Source organism: Callorhinchus milii, unplaced genomic scaffold (genome assembly GCF_018977255.1).
Source record: "Callorhinchus milii isolate IMCB2004 unplaced genomic scaffold, IMCB_Cmil_1.0 Scaffold20, whole genome shotgun sequence".
Lineage (NCBI taxonomy): Eukaryota > Metazoa > Chordata > Chondrichthyes > Chimaeriformes > Callorhinchidae > Callorhinchus > Callorhinchus milii.
In genome coordinates this window covers 12,593,617-12,617,352 of record NW_024704761.1, presented here as the reverse complement: position 1 = coordinate 12,617,352, position 23,736 = coordinate 12,593,617, and the positions used below count along the sequence as shown (strand labels likewise).

The window sequence follows — 23,736 nt, the reverse complement described above, 5'->3', positions numbered from 1 at the left end:
AGTTGGGTTGATCAGGGCTATGGGGAGAGCGCGGGGGAGTGGGGTTGATCAGGGCTATGGGGAGAGAGCGGGGGAGTGGGGATTATCAGGGCTGTGGGGAGAGCGGGGGAGTGGGGTTGATCAGGGCTATGGGGAGAGAGAGGGGGGAGTGGGGTTGATAAGGGCTATGGGGAGAGAGTGGGGGGAGTGGGGTTGCTCAGAGCTATGGGGAGAGAGGGGGGGGAGTGGGGTTGATAAGGGCTATGGGGAGAGAGTGGGGGGAGTGGGGTTGATCAGAGCTATGGGGAGAGAGGGGGGGGGAGTGGGGTTGATAAGGGCTATGGGGAGAGAGGGGGGAATGGGGTTGATCAGGGCTATGGGGAGAGAGGGGGGAATGGGGTTGATCAGGGCTATGGGGAGAGCGCGGGGGTAGTGGGGTTGATCAGGGCTATGGGGAGAGAGGGGGGAGTGGGGTTGATCAGGGCTCTGGGGAGAGAGGGGGGAGTGGGGTTGATCAGGGCTCTGGGGAGAGAGGGGGGAGTGGGGTTGATCAGGGCTCTGGGGAGAGAGGGGGGAGTGGGGTTGATCAGGGCTCTGGGGAGAGAGGGGGGAGTGGGGTTGATCAGGGCTATGGGGAGAGAGCGGGGATTTGGAAGCTCTTTTCAAAGAGCAGCACAGACCCGATGGGCTGAATGGCCTCCTCCTGTGCTGTATGATTCTATGATTGTATGATCTCTGTTAGAGGCTCTGTGAAGGGCGCTATGAAAAAGCAACTGTTTGTGTCTTCCATCGGAAGCTTCCGGAGCAAAGATTAAGCATGGTATGAAACAGAGAGATTTGTTTGGTTGTTGTTTCAGAGTCAGCGTTGCTCCGAGTGTGTGTGTGTGTGTCCAGGCTCTCTGGGACGCTGCCCGTGTGACGGCGCTCTGAGTGCTTGTGGTTGTGGCAGTATGTGCACGCTGAAGGGCTGCGCATTCCTGAGGTGCGATTGCAGATCACGATTACAAAGCACTCACTCCTTTTTTCCGTTCCACCATCTCTTGTGTCCTTCAATCATCCTGCGGAAAAAATCCATGAAGTTTACAAAGTTCTGTTGAAGGCGAAGCCATCGGGGGGATTGACACACATCCACATTGTACTGGAGCTCAGATCAGGAGCCGCTTGTAGTTGTTCACAGTTTACCTGAGGAGCCTGAGAGGATCGGAGGCCCTGTCTGCCTCTGAGGCTCTGCCTCTGATCCTCTCAGGCTCCTCAGGTAAACTGTGAACAACTACAAGCAGCTCCTGATCTGAGCGCCTCCCGCCCCCGACCCTTCCCTTTATCTCCAATAAGAGTGAAGCTAAACCCAAGGAACCGTCGCCTCCCTCCTGCGTCTCCCCAGATTTGCTGCCAAAGAAAAGTCAAACAGTGACTACATGAAGTTCTGTCGGTGGTAACAGCAGTGCCATTGATGACCTCCTGTTCCCACGACCCCCACCCCCAACCCCGGGGACGAGGCACCTCCCCAGCCATGAGGCCACACACTCCCAGCCAGTGAGTTTGGCTGTCTTAGCCCCAAGGATGCGATCAGCGTCTTCGAGATCAAAAGAGCAGGTAAGAAACCACAGGAATCCACTCATCAGTAATAATTCTCAGGCTAATCAATAATATTCACTAATCTAATGGCGAACCATATCTACTGATCTACCGACCAATCAATAAGATGTACTACCCTTATTTACATAAGAACATAAGAATTAGGAGCAGGAGTAGGCCATTCGGCCCCTCGAGCCTGCCCCACCATTCAATAAGATCATGGCTGATCTATTCTGACTCCACCTCCCGCCTTATCCCCATATCCCTTAATCCCTTTATCCACAAGAAATCTATCAATCTCAGTCTTGAATATGTTCAACGACTGAGCATCTACAGCCCTTTGGGGTAGAGAATTCTATAAACTCACTATCCTCTGAGTGAAGAAGTTTTTCCTCAACTCAGTGCAAAAGGGCTTACCCCTAATTTTAACAACAACAACAACAAGATTCCATTTATAAAGCGCCTTTCACGTCAGGAGGACGTCCCAAGGCGCTGCACAGTTGGGTCATGACCCGAGCATTGGGGGGGAAATGGTCAGGGTGAGGGGAGAGAAGGGAGGGAGCGAGGAGGGGGGAAATGGTCAGGGTTAGGGGAGGGAAGGGAGGGAGCGAGGAGGGGTGAAATGGTCAGGGTTAGGGGAGGGAAGGGAGCGAGCGAGGAGGGGGAAGAGAGTCGAGAGGGGAGCTGAAGGCACGGTCAAAGAGAAAGGTTTTGAGACCGGCCTTGAAGGAGGAAAGGGAGGAAGCGGCGAAGGCACTGGGGGATGGAGTTCCAGAGCCTGGGGGCTGAGAGGCTGAAGGCCCGACCACCGATGGTAGGGCGGTTGGGGCGGGGGACGTGGAGCAGACCGGAGCCAGAGGAACGGAGGGTACGGGCAGGTAGGTAGGGGGATAGTAGGTTGGAGAGGTAGGAGGGAGCAAGGCCGTGAATGGCCTTGTAGGTGAGGATGAGGATCTTGAAATCAATCCTCTGGGGGATGGGGAGCCAGTGGAGGCGAGCGAGGGTGGGAGTGATGTGGTCCCGAAGCCTGGTGCGGGACAGTACACGAGCTGCAGAGTTCTGAATGACCTGCAGTGTGGAGGGAGGTGGCGGGAAGGCCGGCGAGGAGAGAGTTCCCATAGTCCAGCCTTGAGGTGACAAAGGCGTGGACCAGGGTTTCAGCAGCGTGAGGGGTGAGGTAATGCCGTAGTCTGGCGATGTTCCGGAGGTGATGGAAGGCGGTGCCAGTTGTGGTGCGGATGTGAGGGAGAAAGGACAGCTCAGGGTCGAACAAAACGCCGAGGTTCCTGACTGGCTTTGAGAGGTGGAGAGTGCAGCCTTGGATGCTGATGGTGTCAGCGCCTGAGGTGCGGAGGCGCTGACGTGAGCCAATCAGGAGGGCCTCGGTTTTTCGCACGTTGAGCTGAAGAAAGTTGTCTCTCGTCCAGGACTCGATGTCGGACAGGCAGCTGTCAGGACATCGGTGGTCGTGGAGTTGAGAGTAGAGGAGGAAAGGTAGAGTTGGGTGTCATCCGCATACATGTGGAAGTTAACTCCATGTCTGCGGATGATGTCACCAAGGGGGAGCATATAGAGGGTGAAGAGGAGGGGACCAAGGACAGAGCCCTGAGGGACACCACATGAGACAGTGCGGGGGGTGGAGGAGAAGCCATTCGTCGAGACAAAGTGAAGACGGTGAGAAAGGTACGACCTAAACCATTCAAGGACAGTGCCTTGAAGGTTGAGGTGGGAGGACAAGCGGTGGAGTAGGATAGCGTGGTCGACCGTATCGAATGCTGCCGATAGGTCGAGGAGGACGAGGAGACAGAGGGAGCCCTGGTCACAGATGGTCAGGATATCATTGGTGACCTTGACCAGGGCAGTTTCTGTGCTATGGGCAGCACGGAAACCTGACTGAAGGGGTTCGAAAAGAGAATGGGTGGAAAGGAAAGAGCGCAGTTGGGAGGCGACAACTCTTTCCAAGACCTTGGAGAGAAAGGGGAGGTTGGAGATGGGCCGGTAGCTTGATAGCTGCGACGCATCAAGGGAGGGTTTTTTCAGGGTGGGCGTGATGATGGCAGTTTTTAATGGAATGGGGACAGAGCCAGAGGAGAGGGACAGGTTTTAGGGATAGGATGAGTTCAGTGACAGAGGGTGGGGAAACGGGTACGAAGGTGTGTAGGGGAGGATGGGTAGGAGTCGGAGTGTGGGAGGGAAGGGGTGGGTGGTGGGTGGAAGTTGGAGGGGAAGTGACCGCGGAGCGGATTCCCTTGATCTTGGATTCAAGGAAATCCAGCATCTCCTCGCAGTGAAGGTTGGAGGAGATGACCTGCGCGGGGTGGCGGGGGGGACGGAGGAGTCGGGTTGTGGTGGAAAACAGTAGCCTGGGGTTGTTCTTCGCCTCCAGGATTATCCTGGAGTAGAAGGACGACTTGGCCGAGGCTAGAGTGGAGCGGTAAATTTTGAGGAGGTCCAGCCAGATTTGTCGGTGGACCGTTAGGCCAGATTTGACACAGGTGCGTTCAGCAGCCCGCACCTGGCTTTTCAGTGAGCGGAGGTGGGTGGTGTACCAGGGGGAGGAGCGGGAGTAGGAGACAGTGCGGGAAGTGATGGGGGCAAGAGTATCGAGTGTGGAGGAGAGGGTATTGTGGAGGAGGGAGAGAGGAGAAGAGGGGTCGGTGAGGGTTGAAGGCCAGAGGGAGAGGAGTTCAGAGGACTCCAAGGCATCGGTTAGGGATTGTGGGGGTAACTTCTTCCAAGGGCGGTAGAAGATGGTGGTGGGTCTGGTGGAGGTGGGGAGGGGTTGGAGGTGGTGAAGGAGATGAAGTGGTGGTCAGAGATGGCCTTGTCGGTAATAGTGACATCCGAGACACTGAGGCCCCGGGTGATCACCAAATCGAGTGGGTGGCCGTGACTGTGAGTGGGGGAGTTTATGTGTAAGGAGAGGTTGAGTGAGGAGAGCAGGGAAGAGAAGTCTGTGGAGATGGAGCAGGAGGGGGTGAAGTGTAGGTTAAAGTCGCCCAGGATGATGAGGCGATCAGAGCAGAGGCAAAGAGATGTGAGAAGTGTTGAAATGTCAGAGATGAAGGTGGGAGAGGTTTTAGGGGGCCGGTAGAGGAGGAGGATTTTAAGGGAGAGGAATGAGGGGTGGGAGAGGGTGAGGTGCTCAAAGGAGGGGAAAGAGCCAGTGGAGTAGGGGGATAGGGCAAGTGGTGTCCTTGAGATAAGGGCAACACCACCGCCACGGCGGTTGGGGCGGGGGATGTGGTGGGAGGTGTAGCCGGGTGGCGTGGCCTCCGTGAGGGGGAAGGTGTCGCCTGGGGTGAGCCAGGTTTCTGTTAAGGCCATGATATCAACGTTCTCATCAAGGATGAGATCGTTGATGACCAGGGCCTTGTTGCAGAGGGAGCGGACATTTTGCAGTCCGATGTGGAGGGAGCGGTTGACAGAAGGGTGTGTGGGAGGGGAGGGGGGTCCAGGTTGTGAGGCAGGGGTGGGGGAAATGGGGATGAGGGAGGAGAGGTTGACTCCCCGGGTCTGTGTCCGGGGTGGGTGGCGAGTGTGGTGGGGAATGGGGCAGTCGGTGTGGCTGCTGCTGGACAGCCAACGCCGAGTGCCGCGGTGAGCCCGGCGGAGGATTCCCAGGCTGGAGCAGAGGGAGGTTGTGGGAGGGTCAAGTGGGGATAGAAGACGAGAGGGACGGAGAGAGAGGAGGAGAGAGCGGGAGAGATGCAGAGGGGGGAGGGTTTGGGGGGAGAGAGGAGGGGGCGGGAGGGAGGGGGTGAGGGGGCTCGGGTCAAAGCGGCAGCCATAGTGCGCACGCGGGGACCGGGAGCGAGCGGTCAGGTGGATGGCATTATCCCGTAGATTGGGGCAGCGAACCCAACAGGGCCATAGTGGGCTCTGATGTGAGCCCTGGGGGGGGGGGGGGCGCAGAGAGTTTTTTTTGTTTTTTTTTGTTTTTTTGCGCACGCGCACGCACCTGAAAACTAATCTATGACGTCAGCAGTTCCCCCGCTCCGCCCCCACCCCCCCCCCCCCCGGGGCTGAACTCGCTCCCATTCCCTAAGACTGTGACCCCCGTTCATAGTTTCTCTAACCAGGGACAAAGTCTCCCACTATCTATTCTGTCGTGCCCCTTAATAATCTTATAGGTTTCTATACGATCACCTCTCATTCTTCTATATTCTAGAGAATATAGGCCTAAATTGCACAACCTATCCTCATAACTCATACCCCTCATTCCAGGTACCAATCTACGTTGTAACCCCTCCAAGGAGAGTACATCCTTTCTTAAATTAAGGAGACCAAAACTGCACACAATACTCTCGGTGCGGTCTCACCGGGGCCCTGTGCAGTTGCAGTAAGACTTCTCTACTCTTATATTATAACCCTTTTGTAACAAATGCCGACATACTGTTCGCCTTCCCAACTGCTGCTGTACCTGCAAACTAACTGTTTGTGACTGGTGTACAAGGACACCCAAGTCTCTGAACACTGACACTATCTCGTCTCTCCCCTTCTAAAAGATAATCTGCTCTACTGTTTTTGCCCCCTGTGAGGTGAATGACCTCACACTTCCCTACATTATACTTCATCTGCCACCACCTTACTCTCAATCAATAATATTACTCAGAAAAATCAATACTCCCAATCAATCAATCAATCATTCAATAGTATTTACTTATCTCCTCTCTGATCAATGACAACAACTGCTCCTACAGCCGGACTTCACTCTCCGCGATGCCTCCCACCGTTACACCTCTCCATGCCACACACCGTGTCCCTCACCCCCACTCCCTCACTCCCCCTCACCCCACCTCAGCCCCACTCCCTCACTCCCCCCCACTCCTTCACTCCCCCACTCCCTCACCCCCTCACTCCCCCACTCCCTCACTCCCCCACTACCCCTCACCCTGCCTCACCCCCCCACTCCCTCACTCCCCCACCCCCCCATTCCCTCACTCCCCCACTCCCTCACCCCCCCACTCCCTCACGCCCCCCACTCCCTCACCCCCCCACTCCCTCACTCCCCTACTACCCCTCACCCTGCCTCACCCCCCCCACTCCCTCACTCCCCCCACTCCCTCACCCCCCCACTACCCTCACCCTGCCTCACCCCTCACTCCCCCCACTCCTTCACTCCCCCCACTCCCTCACTCCCCAACTCCCTCACTCCCCCCATTCCCTCACACCCCCATTCCCTCACACCCCCACTCCCTCACCCCACCCCCACTCCCTCAACCCCCCACTACCCCTCACCCTGCCTCATCCCCCACTCTCTCACTCCCCCCACACCATCACTCCCCCCACTCCCTCACTCCCCCACTACCCCTCACCCACCCCCACTCCCTCACCCCCCCACTCCCTCACCCTCAAAGGCTAGAAATTCCATTGAGCCTTAAGATGTTAGATTTTATTTCAAAATTAAGATTGTGCAGAATTTATGGAAAAAAGTTCAAGAGTAGGACAATGAGGATGTTTCAACAAAAATATTAACTTCAATCACACAGGAGCTGCATCATTCATTTTTGCTATACAGAGTAAGAATGTTTTCCTGAACACCTTGTGGTTGATGACTAGATGGCTTTTGAATCCGAGATTCCCAATCCTAAATCTCCAGGATATGCAACTAAATTTGGACAATTATTATCATGAACCTCCCGAGTTGGTTCCAATGTCCAATCTTGGGGATAGTGACAAATAAATGCTTTGTTATTCAGAAGCAGATATGGACAAAGTGACAGCAACTGTACAAGACAAAATGTGAGGAGATCAATTATGCCACTTTCTTGAAAGGTTGTTTAAAAATATTAACAGGCAGTGGAACTCAACCAAAGACTGCTCAGTGGAAATCATCAAAAACTCCTTGCAGAGACCAGACACGCTCTCTACAGTCACAAGCCACCCTCCACATTAGTGGAGAATGTACCTCACATTAGTGCTTTGCAAATTTTCCCCCAAATGAATTTGTCTGCAGTTTCCAAAACAAATAAACAAAGTTTCTGTAAATTAGACATATTTGTAAAACTGATCAACAATAAGCATGAGGCAGAAAATGATCATTTAAAAAGATGTATATTATTACCAAAACATAATAAACTGTAGTGATGAGGCGTCAACCAGCAGCAAACTGCTGATTCCATTTATCCATGGAGTGTTCTTTCAGATTTTCCTACTGCAGCAGCACCTGTCCATATGGTATTGTTCACAGCTCATTGGGGAATAAATCCCAGTGAATCCTATTTATTCTGTGACTCCTAAAGTTCCCATTCAGCACAGATGTTGTCCAAGCTCTCTCAGGCAGGCAGATTGGCTCCTCATGTCATATTCAGTGTAAAATGTGATTTAGGTTGTACTTCTCACAGAACTTGTTGGTGAATGGGATGCAGGTGAGATATTCACACCAATAACAGTTGATGGGATATACGTAGAACCAGATGATTAGAGAGGCACCAAGTCCCAGAAAAACCAGAACGGAGACAATAATCAGTAGTCGTTTTCCATATTTATCAACTTTACCGAAGGTAATATATGGTAAGAAGATAAATGAGAGCAGGAGCCCACTAATAAACCCAAAGAGATGTGCAATATTGTCTATCCAAGGCAACAAGCCAAAGATGAAGAGAAACAGAACTATTCCAATCAGCTTCATGAAGGCCTTCCATGGTTTCTCCAGAATTGGCCAACTTTGAAACAATTCCACAAAGAGACAGGCCAACAAACCAAAATGGGAGCCAGCAGGACCCACCTAAAGCAGAAAAAGACAATCACTATTATAGAAATTATACAGAGTTTCATTTTTGATGATCATCCACTTCAATAACAACAAATTACATTCATACCATGATCTTATCAAATGGCGGGGCAAGCTCGAGGGCCCGAATGGCCTACTCCTGCTCCTAATTCTTATGTTCTTATATAGTGCCTTTCACTTTGGAAGAACATCCCAAGGTGCTGGAAGCTTCCTCTCAGTTCTAATTCATATCCCACCAATTGTCTTCCTTCCTCTCCAGAGAACACTGCCTCATGCTGGAGATTTCTACGGGCTCACCCTAGTTGTTGTTGTTGTAGTGGAATCATCTCCACTATATGCCTTCTAAGCCCAAGTGGGTCTGTACTAATTAAAGGGTAACCAGCCCATCTATCTCAGTTTAGACCTCTCTTCAACCTTATAATCCAAAGCCTTATTGGGTAAGGTGCTCTTAGCTCAACAAGTGCCATGAAACTTGGCAGATGCTGTGATAAAAATAATCCTTTCATTTGATAACTAGCCCCTGGGATAAATCGTCAACCCCACATAACTTAGTCACTCACTCAATATAATAATAATAACCAACATCCTGGCTATTGTAGTACTTCGTAATTTCCAGATACTATACTTTGGATAAATAGTCAACTCTGATAAATAGTCATTTGAGCTATTTCCCTTGGGATGATGAGTTACCACATCAGGAGGATGTCTCAGAATGTTCCACAGGATTTACTGTAAGGTGTAGTGGCTGTATTTTTTAGGGCAACCAATTTGAACATAGCAAGTCCACAAACAGTCATCACCAATTGTATTTGTTGGCCAGAAGAAACAACCTTTCTTATGGATTCTGCCTCAAACACCACTCCTGGGAGGTCATTCCATATCCTAACTGCACTGCGCATGAAAAAAAATTGTCCTAACCTTTCTATTTGCTTGTTTACAATCTTAAATTGATGCCCTCAAGTTACTCACCGACCAGTGGAAATCATTTCTCCCTATTGACTATCAAAACCCACATAATTTTAAAGATTTAGGTCACCTTCCTTCCTTGTTGCAGTGGAAAAGCTCCCAGTTCCTCCAGTCTCCACTCACAGACCAAACCACTCATTCTCAGTACCATCCTAGTAAATCACCTCTTTATCTCCTCTATCACCTTAACATCTTTCTTAAAGTGGGGTGATCAATACTAGACACATATTCTAACTGTGCTAATGATGTGTTTAAGTTTAGCATTACCTCCTTGCCTTTATATTCTATACCCTATTAATAAAACCCAAGATTCTATTAGCTTTTTACACAGCTTTGTCCTTTTCACCTTTAAGGATTTATGTATATTAACAACAGAGTCCCTTTGCTTTTCTACTCTTTTTAATATTTTTCCCCCAACATATACTTATTCTCCCTTTTCATCTTCCCAAAATGTATAACCTAACATTTGTCTGTATTAAATTTCATTTGCCATTTTTCTGCCCAACAACAACAACAAATTACACTTATTTTATGTCAGAAAGACTTCCGAGGGATTCAGGGGTTTTAGGACCCCTACTGGGAGTTGGGGGTCAGGAAGGGTGGAGGCTATGGGTGGGTGAGGGTGGGAGCGTGTCCGAAAGTATGGTTGAAGACGGGACTTGAAGAAGGCAAGAGAGGGGCTGAGGCGGAGGGATTGCGGGATAGATTTCCAGAGTGTGGGGCAGAGATGCTGAATACCCGATTGCCAATGGTGGGCGGGAAATGCGGGGGACCTGAAGTAGCCAGTGCCTGCCGAGCAGAGGGAGCGGACAGGCTGATATGGCGTTAGGAGGTCGGATAGTAGCATTTTGCTGCCAGAAATAGAGCAATTTTGGGTGTGACCCAGCAGAACATTGACAAAATAAAAAAAATTCATCTTTGTAACAAACAACAACATTTGTATAGCGCCATTCATGGTAGCATCCCAGAGCATTTGACAGTGACAGAGTCTGGGGGGAGGCGACCGTAAGCACAATCACATTTCTGAGAGTTCCAGAGTTTTGGGGCGCAGTGGCTGAAGGCACGGCCACTGATGGTGGAGCGGAGGGGACAAGGGACAAACAGGAGGCCGGAGCCAGCCGAGCGGAGGCAGTGGGTGGTGGAGTGGAGGGTAAGCAGGTCCAGAGGTGGGGAGGTGCGAGGGCTTGAAGGGATTTGAAAAGGAGTGAGAGGATCTTGAAATCGATTCATTCAGTAATTGGGAGCCAGTGGAGCCTGGCAAGGACTGCGGTGATGGGGGACACAGTTTTGTGCAGATGGGTATCCGGGCGGCGGAGTTTTGAATTATTTGAATTTTGTGTATGGTGGAGCTGAGGGGACCAGCGAGGAGGCCATTGGAATAGTCCAGTCGGGAAGTGACAAAGGCACGGACGAGGGTTTCGGCTGCTTTGGTTCTGAGGTACAGACCGAGGGCGGGCAATGTGACAGAGGTGGGAAAAAGTGGTCCTGGACAGGGAACAGATATGGGGTAGAAAGGAAAGCTGAGGATCAAACCTGATACCTATATTGTGCACGGATTCAGCGAGTCTAAGGGAGAGCCCGGGGAGGTTGAGGAGTTCGGACCTGCAGGAGAGGTTGACGGGAGCTAATGAGTATGGCTTCCATCTTGCCGACATTCAGCTGCAGGAAACTTGTGCTCACCCAGGCCTTGATGGCTGTCAAACAAGCTGACAGGATATCAACGGACGGGGAGTTGCAGCTGGAAGAGGAGTAGATTTGGGTGTCACTCAGTGGAAGTTGACCCCATGTCTGCAGATAACATCGCTGAGAGGGAGCGTGTAGATAAAGAAAAGAATGGGCTGGAGGAAAACTGGCTTTTGCTCTGAAAAGATTGATGCTTCAAGAAAAAAAACTGGGAGTGTGAGAGTCAAGAAGCTGATCCAGAGAACTGCAGCAGGTGAAGGTTACCACAGCAGGATTTCAAACAAAAGCAGCTCCTAAGGAACAATGTCCCTCTGCAAGCAGAAAGTAAAGGATTAGGGGTATCATTGACGTCAATTTACAACACTTGAGGTGAGCAGCTAATCCGCTGCCTGGCAATCCAAGCCCACAGCGCAGCATGTCAGCTGCATTCACACACCAGATAAAGTAGCATGAAAACAATGGGATTTGTCTGGGAACGACTAAGGCAGTGTCTGCTGCCTGCACACAGTGTTATACTAATGAACTAAACTACAGCTTCACTTGCTTTTACTGAAGTAATTAATCCTATTGAACAGAAATTCAGATATTTAAATAATATATGAACTGGGTTTGGTCTCAGTGATTGGGGCTGCACAATCGTCTTACTGTCTCCATTTTCTGGAATCCTAAATACAGTATTAAAATCCAAATGTTGCAAAATCTCTGATTTATTTTATTTTCTCCAGTTTTCTTTTGCAGGAAAAACCCTGAATTATTTAATTTGTTTCACTAACAAACTCAGTTAGAACACTGGATTAATTTCCCTGCAAAATATACAGTCAATTCACTTTGCAGTATATTTTGTGAAGCGCATTGAGACGTCTGGAAGATGTGATAAGGCATTATATCAAATGCAAGTATTATTATTATTAAATGTGAGGTGTTTGCACACAGCATGGAACTACACGCAATCTAGGGTTAGAGAGACAGATCATTCAAAAAAGAAACATGGATCCACATTGAAACATCAATCTTTCATCAGAACAAATAAACTGATGGTGCAATCTTAAAGGGGGTGAAGGAACAGAGAGACCTGGGGGGTCATATCAGTAAATCTTTGAAGGTGGCAGATCAGGTAGATAAAAAAGCATATGGGATACTAGGCTTTATAAATAGTGCATAGAATACATAGGAAGAGGCCATTCAGCCCTTCAAGCCTGTTCCACTTTTCAATTAAATGATGGCTGATCTGTACCCCAACTAACTTTTCAATTCCAATTTCCCGCTTTCTCCCCAAATCCCTTAATCCCTGACCTACCAACAATCTATCAACCTCAGCCTTGAAGGTGTGGATGGATCCAGCATCCATGGCCTTTTGGGGGAGAGAATTTCAGATTTCTACCCCCCTTTGAGTGAAAAAATGCTTCTTGATTTCACTCTTAAATGGCCTGGTTGTAATTTTAAGACTATTCCCCCTTGTTTTGGATTCCCCACCAGAGGCAATAGCTTCTCTGTATCTACCCTATCAAATCCCTTTATCATCTTAAATCCCTCAATCAAATCCCCCCTCAACCTTCCAAACTCAAGGGAATACAATCCAAGTTTAAGCAGCCTTTCCTTATAACTTAACCCTTTTTGGCCTGGTAACATTCTGCTGAACCTGTGCTGCACCCCCTCCAGGGCCAATATATCTTTCCTGAGGTGTGGTGCCCAAAACTGAACCCAGTCTCCAGATGGGGTCTGACTAACACTATATCCTCATCCTCCTTGATCTCTCTATTGCTATATCCTCATCTATCCTCATCCACCACCTCTCCTCTCACCTCAACCTTCACGACACTGTCCTTGATTGGTTCAGATCGTATCTCTCACACAACTCACACTTCATCTCCTCAAAAGGCTTTCCAGCCCCCGGACTGTCTTGTGTGGCGTTCCTCAGGGCTCTGTCCTTGTTCCCCTCCTCTTCAATATCTACATGCTCCCTCTTGGTGACATCATCCGCAGACATGGAAGTAACTTCCACATGTATGCGGATGACATCCAACGTTCTCTGCCTCCACCCTCGACTCCAGGACCCACTGCGGTCCTGACAGAATGTCTGTCAGACAACAAGCCCTGGATGAGAGCGAACTTTCTTCAAGACTGAGCTCCTGATTGACTCCCGTCAGCGCCTCCTCACCTCAGGCGCTGACAGCATCACCATCATGGGGCTCACTCCCCTTTGCTAAGCCAGTCCGGAACCTTGGGGTCTTGTTTGACCGTCAACTATCCTTTCTACCCCACATCTGCACCATGACCTGCTCTGCTTTCCCCCATCTCCGCAACATCACCCGACTCCACCACTGTCTCACACCGCAGGCCATCGAGACCCTCATAGACACATTCATAACATCCAGGCTTAACTATGCAAACTTATTGCTTGTCGGCCTCCCCAACGCCTCCCTCCACAGGCTGCAGATCATCCAGAACTCTGCAGCCCGTGTCCTCTCCTGCACCAGGCCCCATGACCCTATCACCCCCATCCTCGCCCGACTCCACTGGCTTCCCATCTCACAGAGGATACAGTTCAAGATCCTGGTCCTCACCTTCAAAGCCCTCCATGGTCTTGCTCCCCCTGACCTCTCCGACCTCCTAACCCCCTCCATCCTATTCGCTCCCTCCGCTCAGTGGGCTCCCACCTGCTACACGTTCCCCGCTCGCCCTACTATCGACGGGCGGGCCTTCCGCCACTCTGCCCCCACCCTCTGGAACTCCATCCCGCAGTCCCTTCAAGACCCACCTCAAGACCCTCCTCTTTGACTGTGTTTCGATCTCCCTGCTTCCCCCCCACTCCTCTCCACCTTCCCCCACCCTGACCCCCAGCTTGGGTCCGTAACTCTGTCTGTCTAGCGCCTTGGGATGTCCTCCCGTCATGAAAGACGCGTTACCAATGTAATTTTGTTGTTGTTGTACACAGCTGAAGCATCATTTCTTCAAAAGTCAGGAAATTATGGTGAAACTTTATAAACCACTGGTTAGGCCTCAGCGAGAGACTCTGTTCAGTTACAAACATAAGAAATTCTAGTCCTAGTAACGAGGCACCGAGCGAGGAGGAGGTCACTGGAATGTGACCCATGGCCAGGGAAGATAAGGATTGTTGGATCTGGAGGATGGATGGAAGGTCATCTGCACTTATAAGGGCATGTGACCTAGGGCAGGAGAGATAGGAACCTGGGATAACTGGACCAGAAGAAGGGATGGGAGACAAACTAGTAATTAAAACTGAGAAAGTGAAGTCCTGTAGCTCAGTGGTGAGAGCACTCGCCTCTCAAGTAAGAGACCTGGGTTCAATTCCCGACAGGGCGAAACCTTGGGAAAGTTTCCTTACTCAACACGCCTAATAATAATCCCTCAAAAAATAATAAAGAGGTCACTTCAATCTACGACTGTTTGTGGGACATTGCTGTGCGCAATTTGGCTGCCGCGTTTGCCCACAAAAATACAGTCAATATATTCTGTGAAGCGCTTTGAGACGTCTAGTAGACGTGAAAAGCGCAATATCAAATGCGAGGATTACTATTATTATAATAAAAAACTTAAAGTGAACAGGTCACATGGTCAGAGTTAGAAAGAAGGACTGAAACTTCAGGGACATGGAGTCAGGTGGTTTGGTCGGGCTGGAAAGGATGGAATAGGAGGAGGATTGTACTTTTGCAGAAGATACCCGAGCTGGTACAAGGAGAAACAACTTGAAGATGGGAAACATTGCCTGGGAAAAGTGCAGAGAGCGGGAAAAAAGGCATGAAAAAAAGGTAAAACAGATGGCTGGCGACAAAGGGTATAAAAATCGATACCCAAAACTAGTTTTTGTGGAGCCTCTGAGGAGAGCCTCTGAGGAGAGCCTCTGAGGAGAGCCTCTGAGGAGAGCCTCTGAGGAGAGCAAGTTAACAAACCTCCATGGAGAGGAAGAAGAATGCTTTTGAGGGAAAGAGGACTAGTCCAGCTCTCAACAGAGTGGACAGCAAAGAGGGTAAGTTCAGCCCTTGCTGGAGTCCTGATCAACCCCACTTTTCCCGCTCTGTCCCCATAGCCCTGATCAACCCTACTCCTCCCGCTCTCTCCCCGCAGCCCTGATCCAGCCCCCGCGCTCTCCCCGCAGCCCTGATCCAGCCCCCGCGCTCTCCCCGCAGCCCTGATCCAGCCCCCGCGCTCTCCCCGCAGCCCTGATCCAGCCCCCGCGCTCTCCCCGCAGCCCTGATCCAGCCCCCGCGCTCTCCCCGCAGCCCTGATCCAGGCCCCGCTCTCTCCCCGCAGCCCTGATCCAGGCCCCGCTCTCTCCCCGCAGCCCTGATCCAGGCCCCGCTCTCTCCCCGCAGCCCTGATCCAGCCCCCGCTCTCTCCCCGCACTCTCCCCGCAGCCCTGATCCAGCCCCCGCTCTCTCCCCGCACTCTCCCCGCAGCCCTGATCCAGCCCCCGCTCTCTCCCCGCACTCTCCCCGCAGCCCTGATCCAGCCCCCGCTCTCTCCCCGCACTCTCCCCGCAGCCCTGATCCAGCCCCCGCTCTCTCCCCGCACTCTCCCCGCAGCCCTGATCCAGCCCCCGCTCTCTCCCCGCACTCTCCCCGCAGCCCTGATCCAGCCCCCGCACTCTCCCCGCAGCCCTGAGCCAGCCCCCGCTCTCCCCCGCAGCCCTGAGCCACCCCCGCTCTCCCCCCGCAGCCCTGAGCAAGCCCCCGCTCTCCCCCGCAGCCCTGAGCAACCCCCGCTCTCCCCCCGCAGCCCTGAGCAACCCCCCGCTCTCCCCCCGCAGCCCTGAGCAACCCCCCGCTCTCCCCCCGCAGCCCTGAGCAACCCCCCGCTCTCCCCCGCAGCCCTGAGCAACCCCCGCTCTCCCCCGCAGCCCTGAGCAACCCCCCGCTCTCCCCCCGCAGCCCTGAGCAACCCCCCGCTCTCTCCCCGCAGCCCTGAGCAACCCCCCGCTCTCTCCCCGCAGCCCTGAGCAACCCCCGCTCTCTCCCCGCAGCCCTGAGCAACCCCCGCTCTCTCCCCGCAGCCCTGAGCAACCCCCGCTCTCTCCCGCAGCCCTGAGCAACCCCCGCTCTCTCCCCGCAGCCCTGAGCAACCCCCCGCTCTCCCGCAGCCCTGAGCAACCCCCGCTCTCTCCCCGCAGCCCTGAGCAACCCCCCGCTCTCCCCGCAGCCCTGAGCAACCCCCCGCTCTCTCCCCGCAGCCCTGAGCAACCCCCCGCTCTCTCCCCGCAGCCCTGAGCAACCCCCCGCTCTCTCCCCGCAGCCCTGAGCAACCCCCGCTCTCTCCCGCAGCCCTGAGCAACCCCCCGCTCTCTCCCCGCAGCCCTGAGCAACCCCCGCTCTCTCCCCGCAGCCCTGAGCAACCCCCGCTCTCTCCCCGCAGCCCTGAGCAACCCCCCGCTCTCTCCCCGCAGCCCTGAGCAACCCCCCGCTCTCTCCCCGCAGCCCTGAGCAACCCCCCGCTCTCTCCCCGCAGCCCTGAGCAACCCCCCGCTCTCTCCCCGCAGCCCTGAGCAACCCCCCGCTCTCTCCCCGCAGCCCTGAGCAACCCCCCGCTCTCTCCCCGCAGCCCTGAGCAACCCCCCGCTCTCTCCCCGCAGCCCTGAGCAACCCCCCGCTCTCTCCCCGCAGCCCTGAGCAACCCCCCGCTCTCTCCCCGCAGCCCTGAGCAACCCCCCGCTCTCTCCCCGCAGCCCTGAGCAACCCCCCGCTCTCTCCCCGCAGCCCTGAGCAACCCCCCGCTCTCTCCCCGCAGCCCTGAGCAACCCCCCGCTCTCTCCCCGCAGCCCTGAGCAACCCCCCGCTCTCTCCCCGCAGCCCTGAGCAACCCCCGCTCTCTCCCCGCAGCCCTGAGCAACCCCCCGCTCTCCCCCGCAGCCCTGAGCAACCCCCCGCTCTCTCCCCGCAGCCCTGAGCAACCCCCCGCTCTCTCCCCGCAGCCCTGAGCAACCCCCCGCTCTCTCCCCGCAGCCCTGAGCAACCCCCCGCTCTCTCCCCGCAGCCCTGAGCAACCCCCCGCTCTCTCCCCGCAGCCCTGAGCAACCCCCCGCTCTCTCCCCGCAGCCCTGAGCAACCCCCCGCTCTCTCCCCGCAGCCCTGAGCAACCCCCCGCTCTCTCCCCGCAGCCCTGAGCAACCCCCCGCTCTCTCCCCGCAGCCCTGAGCAACCCCCCGCTCTCTCCCCGCAGCCCTGAGCAACCCCCCGCTCTCTCCCCGCAGCCCTGAGCAACCCCCCGCTCTCTCCCCGCAGCCCTGAGCAACCCCCCGCTCTCTCCCCGCAGCCCTGAGCAACCCCCCGCTCTCTCCCCGCAGCCCTGAGCAACCCCCCGCTCTCTCCCCGCAGCCTGAGCACCTCTGAGCAAACCCCCCTCTCTCTCCCCGCAGCCCTGAGCAACCCCCCTCTCTCTCCCCGCAGCCCTGAGCAACCCCCCTCTCTCTCCCCGCAGCCCTGATCAACCCCCCCTCTCTCTCCCCGCAGCCCTGATCAACCCCCCTCTCTCCCCGTAGCCCTGATCAACCCCCCTCTCTCCCCGTAGCCCTGATCAACCCCACTCTCTCCCCGTAGCCCTGATCAACCCCACTCTCTCCCCGTAGCCCTGATCAACCCCACTCTCTCCCCGTAGCCCTGATCAACCCCACTCTCTCCCCGTAGCCCTGATCAACCCCACTCTCTCCCCGTAGCCCTGATCAACCCCACTCTCTCCCCGTAGCCCTGATCAACCCCACTCCCCCGCTCTCTCCCCATAGCCCTGATCAACCCACTCCCCCGCTCTCTCGCCATAGCCCTGATCAATCCCACTGTCTCCCCATAGCCCTGATCAACCCCACTCCCCCACTTTCTCCCCATAGCCCTGATCAACACCACTCCCCCGCGGTCTCCCTATAGCCCTGATCAACCCCACTCCCCCGCTCTCTCCCCATAGCCCTGATCAACCCCACTCCCCCGCGGTCTCCCCATAGCCCTGATCAACCCCACTCCCCCGCGGTCTCCCCATAGCCCTGATCAACCCCACTCCCCCGCTCTCTCCCCATAGCCCTGATCAACCCCACTCCCCCGCGGTCTCCCTATAGCCCTGATCAACACCACTCCCCCGCTCTCTCTCCATTGCCCTGCAAACTTTTCCTCCCAAAATAATTATGTACTTCTCTCTTAAAAGTTGTTAGCGAATCGGCTTCCACCAGCCTTTCAGGCAATGCATTCCGGGATCTTGGAAATGCTTCAACATCTCCAAGTCCTTCAATTTTCTGTGAAGTCCACAAATATACAACAGAAAAGGCTGGACCATATTCAGTACAGTTAGTTCAGCTCAATCTGAGAATCCTACAGTTCTGGAGATGGAACCACCTGCTGTCTCTCCTGTATTTTGATGGGTTATTGGCTGTGCCAATCAAAAAGTGCAGAAATATTTGCCAAAATAGAGATTTGCTAAATTTTGCAGGAAATGGCAGAAGGCTGATCGGTGCTATTGAGACGCATTTTGCTGCTGCACTTTTTCTCTTTTCTCACTTTTAAAAGCTTAACATGAAGATATAACACATCATAGATCATTGAAAAAAACAATTTATTAATGTTTCCTTTAACAAAAACAGAACAGAACACCTTTCAAAAGATGCAAAAGTCCAGTTTCAACACAGTTTGCAGAGAAATTAAAATGTTCAAAATCAAATTTTTACAGAAAGAAACAATTCTCAGCCAAAAGTTTAGAACTGGTTAAATGTTAACATGAGAAGAATTTTTATATTTTCTTCTGTTAGGCCTGGTCTATTATCTTTGAGGAGATCTGAATACGCAGAAAATGATCTTTCCATATCAGCTGTGCTGACTATTAGCCAAATGTAACTTTTTGCTAGTTTAGCAAGTTTACACATGTAATTTTGTTCTTGTTTTTCTGCATCCAGTGTTGCTAGCTGGAGAGGAACAAAAATACGAACTGCTTTATAGGTAGCAATTAACGGATGCTTTTTCAAAATCAGTCCCACCTTTTCACTGCTGTCTCGCATGATTCTCTGGAAAAGGCTGACACATGCCTCTCACTCTCAGAACAGGCTGCCAACTTTTCACTGTCTTTGGTCTGTACTCCTGTGCTCCAGCAGTGGCAGAGAAATCAATTAACAAATATAAATTTTGCTCCCGTAAGTACAGATGGAAGTACACTGACATTCTTCAGTGAGGTTTAGGAGCTCAGATGAATGCTCTGTGACAAAGGTTGCTTGGGCTGGCAACTCTGCAGCATTATTGTTCAAGAGCATTTCCAGTTTTTTTGCAGAGGCTAAGGCCTCGGATGTCATTCCTTGAAGCAATTCTGCCAAGACAGGCAAGTACTCACACAAATATTCAACAGCCTTCACCCAGGATCAACAACGCATCTGAACAGCAAAGACTGGCATTTGTGGTTTAATTCCACCCTTTGTCTCCATAAATTCCAAGTACTGATGCCAGTGCATTGGACTTTGGCAGAAGACTTCCACTGTGTTTAAGTCCTCCAGTATTACAGGTCAAATTTCCAAGATGAAGTTCAGAAGATGGGCAATGTATATAATATGTATTGTGTGAAGAAACAATCCCGACAGTACTGGCTTTGTTCATGTAGCTTGCGCTGTCTGTGACAAGCACTTTATCACAGTTAACTTGTTTTACATTTAAGACTCTTAGAAGAGCTTGTGACACAGTGGGGTGTTTGATTCTACTCCAATACAAAGAGGCTTCTCCCCAATTTTCTGCTCTATTATCTTTTAATGCAGGTTGTCAGACCAAGTTGTCTTTGAGGTCCAGATCCACCTAGAAAGGAAAACATTAAAATTGATCTTCATGATGCATTTGTTGTTAGAAATGTTCTGTCTATTTGTTTTTCTTTGCAATGGTTGTTTATGTACTTTTAAAATTCAATCAAAAAGGAAGGAGATTAACATTTATAATCATACAAATCAAGATTTTCTTTGTAAATTAAAGCAAATAATGATACATTTTCATTTAATATTCTATATATATACACACACATCAAAAGTATTTTACCTTCATGTTTTTTCTTTATTGCTGCTGCCTTACAATCCCAATGTTCCTGAGGTTTCATATGCTCATCAACAGTGAACTTGTGAACGTGGTCAATTGTGTGGCAGCAAATGTGGCAAAACACCTGCCCCCCTTCTTCGTAAGGTCTTCTGGATAGAGTACAGTTCTATCTGAGGGACAGACAGAAATTGAGATGTGCTGCCACTTGGCTTCCTCACAGGATTTACAAAAACATTGGGACATTTTTGTATTCTCCAACCTAAAAAGAGAAACAATCCGGATTGAACTATAGCTATACATTTCCTGAAAATGTAGTTGTTTAAAATACTAAGTATTTGAATTAAATAGTGCAGCACTTACCAAGAATGTGTTGCAGTAGTGTGTGACACAGCTGCTTTTCCTATCGAGGTTTATTTCCCGCACACGCCACTTCTGCGATCCCAAAATTCACAGCGCTGTGCATAAACGATCGCAGCCGCTCTGGCCATGGTAGCAGCATCGAGCAAACAGCGTGAGAGGTCTGGGGCCGAGCGCATTGTGTGTAAAGGTTAGCACCCGAGGGGCTGTAGGTATTGGGTTCCTGGTTTACTGGATGAGTTCAGTGATCAAGGAGGCAATTGTTGACACCTCGAGTGGGCTCAGCAAGCCTGAAGAGCAAGATTGATTTACTCCTAGTCCTATTTCTCCTCTTCCAGGGACACAATTCTGTTTTCCCAATAAGTTATGCTTCACGTTTAGCATATAATATATTTTTATAAAATCCATAGAGCAAGAAATACTAGTCAATGGAACAATCAATTATCTCAACATTTCATTAAGCACCAGGCAGTGGATACTGTGTCTGTCCACCAGGCACAGGGCCTCACATCCCTGAGCTACCTACCTCAGCTCTGTACGGCAGGAAGATGGCGCTGGCCAGATTACCAACAACTCCACTCAGAATGTAAATCACTGAAATGCGCAGCCATCCTGCTAATTTTTCAAGGTCCCGAAGAACAGTCATCTGGAAAACCACAGAGATGAGACAGTGGATAATCCTGTACAAAGTAAAAAGCAGAAACTCAGCTTCAAAGCAGTTTAACACACAAGTATTATTATTATTAAGTTGCTAACTAACATTACTACAACTTGTATCGGCAAACCACTCACAAATTACCTTCTGAGGTCTTACAATGCTTCTGGCACTGAAGGCTGGAGCAGCAGCTCCAGAGACACTCATTGCAACTTTACTCCCCAGCAATTTCATGAAGGAAAATCTATTTCCGCTCTTTGGTTTGCGGTGAGTCCTGCTGGAAACGAGATTGCTTTGACTAATTTCTTACCCAGCGTGAAGGAACAATGCCAGCCAGAGCCTGTAAAACTGATCCGGAACATCTGGATTTAGGAATGGCAACAAACCACATACCTCGTCCATACAGTAAACCTACAGAAACAGGAAGCAGCAGTGAGCCAGCAGCTCAGCCAAAGTCTCTCCGGCTCCTGATGGAAAGATATTTCATTGGGTGGAAGTGTTCCTGCTTCTCATTTCAACGTGACATCTGACGTTTATTTTAAATAGTGCCCTTCACACGGAGGAGGCACTCTGAGCATTCAAAGATGCTCAGGTGTAATTGTGTATTAATAAGCTTAATGGGACGCTGCATACCTGTGAGCACAAAGTGGCCTCCTCATGGAAATAACCATTCTGAAACTCACAGTATTCTCGGGTAGTAATTGCACATCTGCAAAAAACAAAGCAAATAAAATTAACCTTTAACTGGAAGCATATGCAATATACATTGTAAATGAGGAAGAACTCGCATAGGTACATAAACAAAGATTTGGCAATCCAAGTGCATAAATGATTAAAATCTATTTCACAAGTGCAGAAAGCAAACAATAAGGCTGATGGGATATTAGACTTTGCAACAAGTGATGTGGTTCTGCAGGAAGAGAGCTTGGTCAGACTGCACTTGGAGTATTGTGTTCAGTTTTCGGTGCCTTAAGAAGGATGAACTAGACTTGAGGTTCATCCAGCAATGATTCACTGAACCGGCACAGATAGGTTAGGCTGAGTGGCCCAATTCCGTGCTGTACATTTGTTGTAATCTTTGTAATATCAGAGATGAAGGTTTAGCTATAATAAGAGTGCGTATATTTCAGGTTCCACTCACCAGGTTTGAGGAGATTAAGCCCCCCCACTACATACCCTGGGATTCCCTCCCCCCACACACACCCCAGGACGACCTCCCAGGGCACACACCTCCCCTTGGTCCCAATGCAGCATGGCCGTCCCTTGATAGCGCAGTCCATGTGTCTCAGCCCTGTGTGGTTGTTCTTTCGTTGGTCGGTGCAGATCTGAAGAGAAGAATGAGTTTGTCACTGATCACTGAGAATGTTTCAGGAACATCATTCAATAATCAAACATCAAAGGTCTGATTCACTCCATTACTTCAAGAAGAATGTTCTCATCAGGAACTATTTATTATTTAATAATGGGACTGACCTGAAATATGAGGAGTTTTGCACAGGTGCTTCTCCAATCAGAGTACAAGTCTCCCCAAAACCTCCCCAGCTCTTCCCATCCCACCCGCTCCCCCCCCCACCCGCTCCCCCCCCACCCGCTCCCCCCCCACCCGCTCCCCCCCCACCCGCTCTCCCACCCGCTTCCCCCCCCACCCACTCTCCCACCCGCTTCCCCCCCCACCCACTCTCCCACCCGCGCCCCCCACCCCGCCCCATCCAAGACAAACAACTTTCTCACAAGAATTATTCCCCATTCCCCTGAAACATAAGAGTGTGGAACACTCACAGGCCATCTGGTGATGTCATCCTCCCACACATGGGGAGCAGCAGATCCCGGCTCCTCACAGGTTCTGCACAAACACAGTTCATTAAACAAACTGACCTAAATTCGTCTTCAATATTAAAATTCTTGAAAGATAATTTCCAAAACGATGAGCATGTCTGAGAATATTGTACAGCTATGTTATTATTATTATAAGCAAAGCTGACAATTCCTACTCCTTGAAACATACAGTTAAGTAGCAAGTACTGCAAATGCACCCCAGGTGAGGGTGGGTTTGTAATCACAAATATAATTTTACCGGAAGTATAGCTGGCTTTGAATGTGGAATAGCCAGCAATTCTGTTGCTGAAACAATGCAGTGAGGAATTCATGAGCATAAATTCATGTGTTGGATTCTTTAAGAAAATAAGGACCAATGAAGTAGGACCAATGAAAAGGGGATCTTGAGGTAGAGAAATAGGAAACAAGGAGGGCTGGACAGGGGGGTTTTGGTCGGATTGTTTGTAACTTGTGAGCTGAGAATAAAAGATAAAAGAGGTTTTTTTTCCACATTGAGTGTTGAGAACCTTACATCATGCACACCGCACATGCAACACTTTTTATACTTAGTACCAAATGCACAGGAAGTGAGATCAGCTGTGATCTGACACACCGGAAGCAAGAATGTCTGCCATTAACATAGCATGTAGGAGCAGGAGTAGGCCATTCGGCCGTTCGAGCCTGCCCCACCATTCAATCATGGCTGATCTTCTAATCTAACTCCAGCTAATAGCCTGACCCTGCCTTATCCCCATATCCCTTAATCCCTTTTGCAATAAGAAATCTATCTATCTCAGTCTGCCATTGTTTTCACAGACTCATTATAACAGTGTTGGATTGCGTGGAGCTATGACACTACATTATATGGGGTTGCCTGGTGTACTAAGTACCACTAGAAACAACAACAAATTGCATTTATATTGCAGCTTTCACATCAGGAGGATCTCCCAAGACATTGGACAGTGGAGGGTTTG

At 51.1% G+C, this 23,736-nt stretch overlaps 1 protein-coding gene across 1 annotated transcript in view; it reads right to left on the bottom strand.

The window, feature by feature from the left end:
- Window positions 1-6,935: 6,935 nt before the first annotated feature.
- The window catches only part of LOC103191176 (inactive rhomboid protein 2), a 33,157-nt gene continuing 16,356 nt past the window's right edge, over window positions 6,936-23,736 (bottom strand). The window contains exons 14-19 of the mRNA XM_042342578.1: window positions 22,727-22,790; window positions 22,178-22,272; window positions 21,581-21,656; window positions 21,258-21,358; window positions 20,819-20,972; window positions 6,936-8,284 (exon numbers count right to left, since the gene is read on the bottom strand). Coding sequence (XP_042198512.1) covers window positions 7,865-8,284; window positions 20,819-20,972; window positions 21,258-21,358; window positions 21,581-21,656; window positions 22,178-22,272; window positions 22,727-22,790 — 910 coding nt within the window. The 3' untranslated portion in view covers window positions 6,936-7,864. The remainder of the gene's footprint in view (window positions 8,285-20,818; window positions 20,973-21,257; window positions 21,359-21,580; window positions 21,657-22,177; window positions 22,273-22,726; window positions 22,791-23,736) is intronic.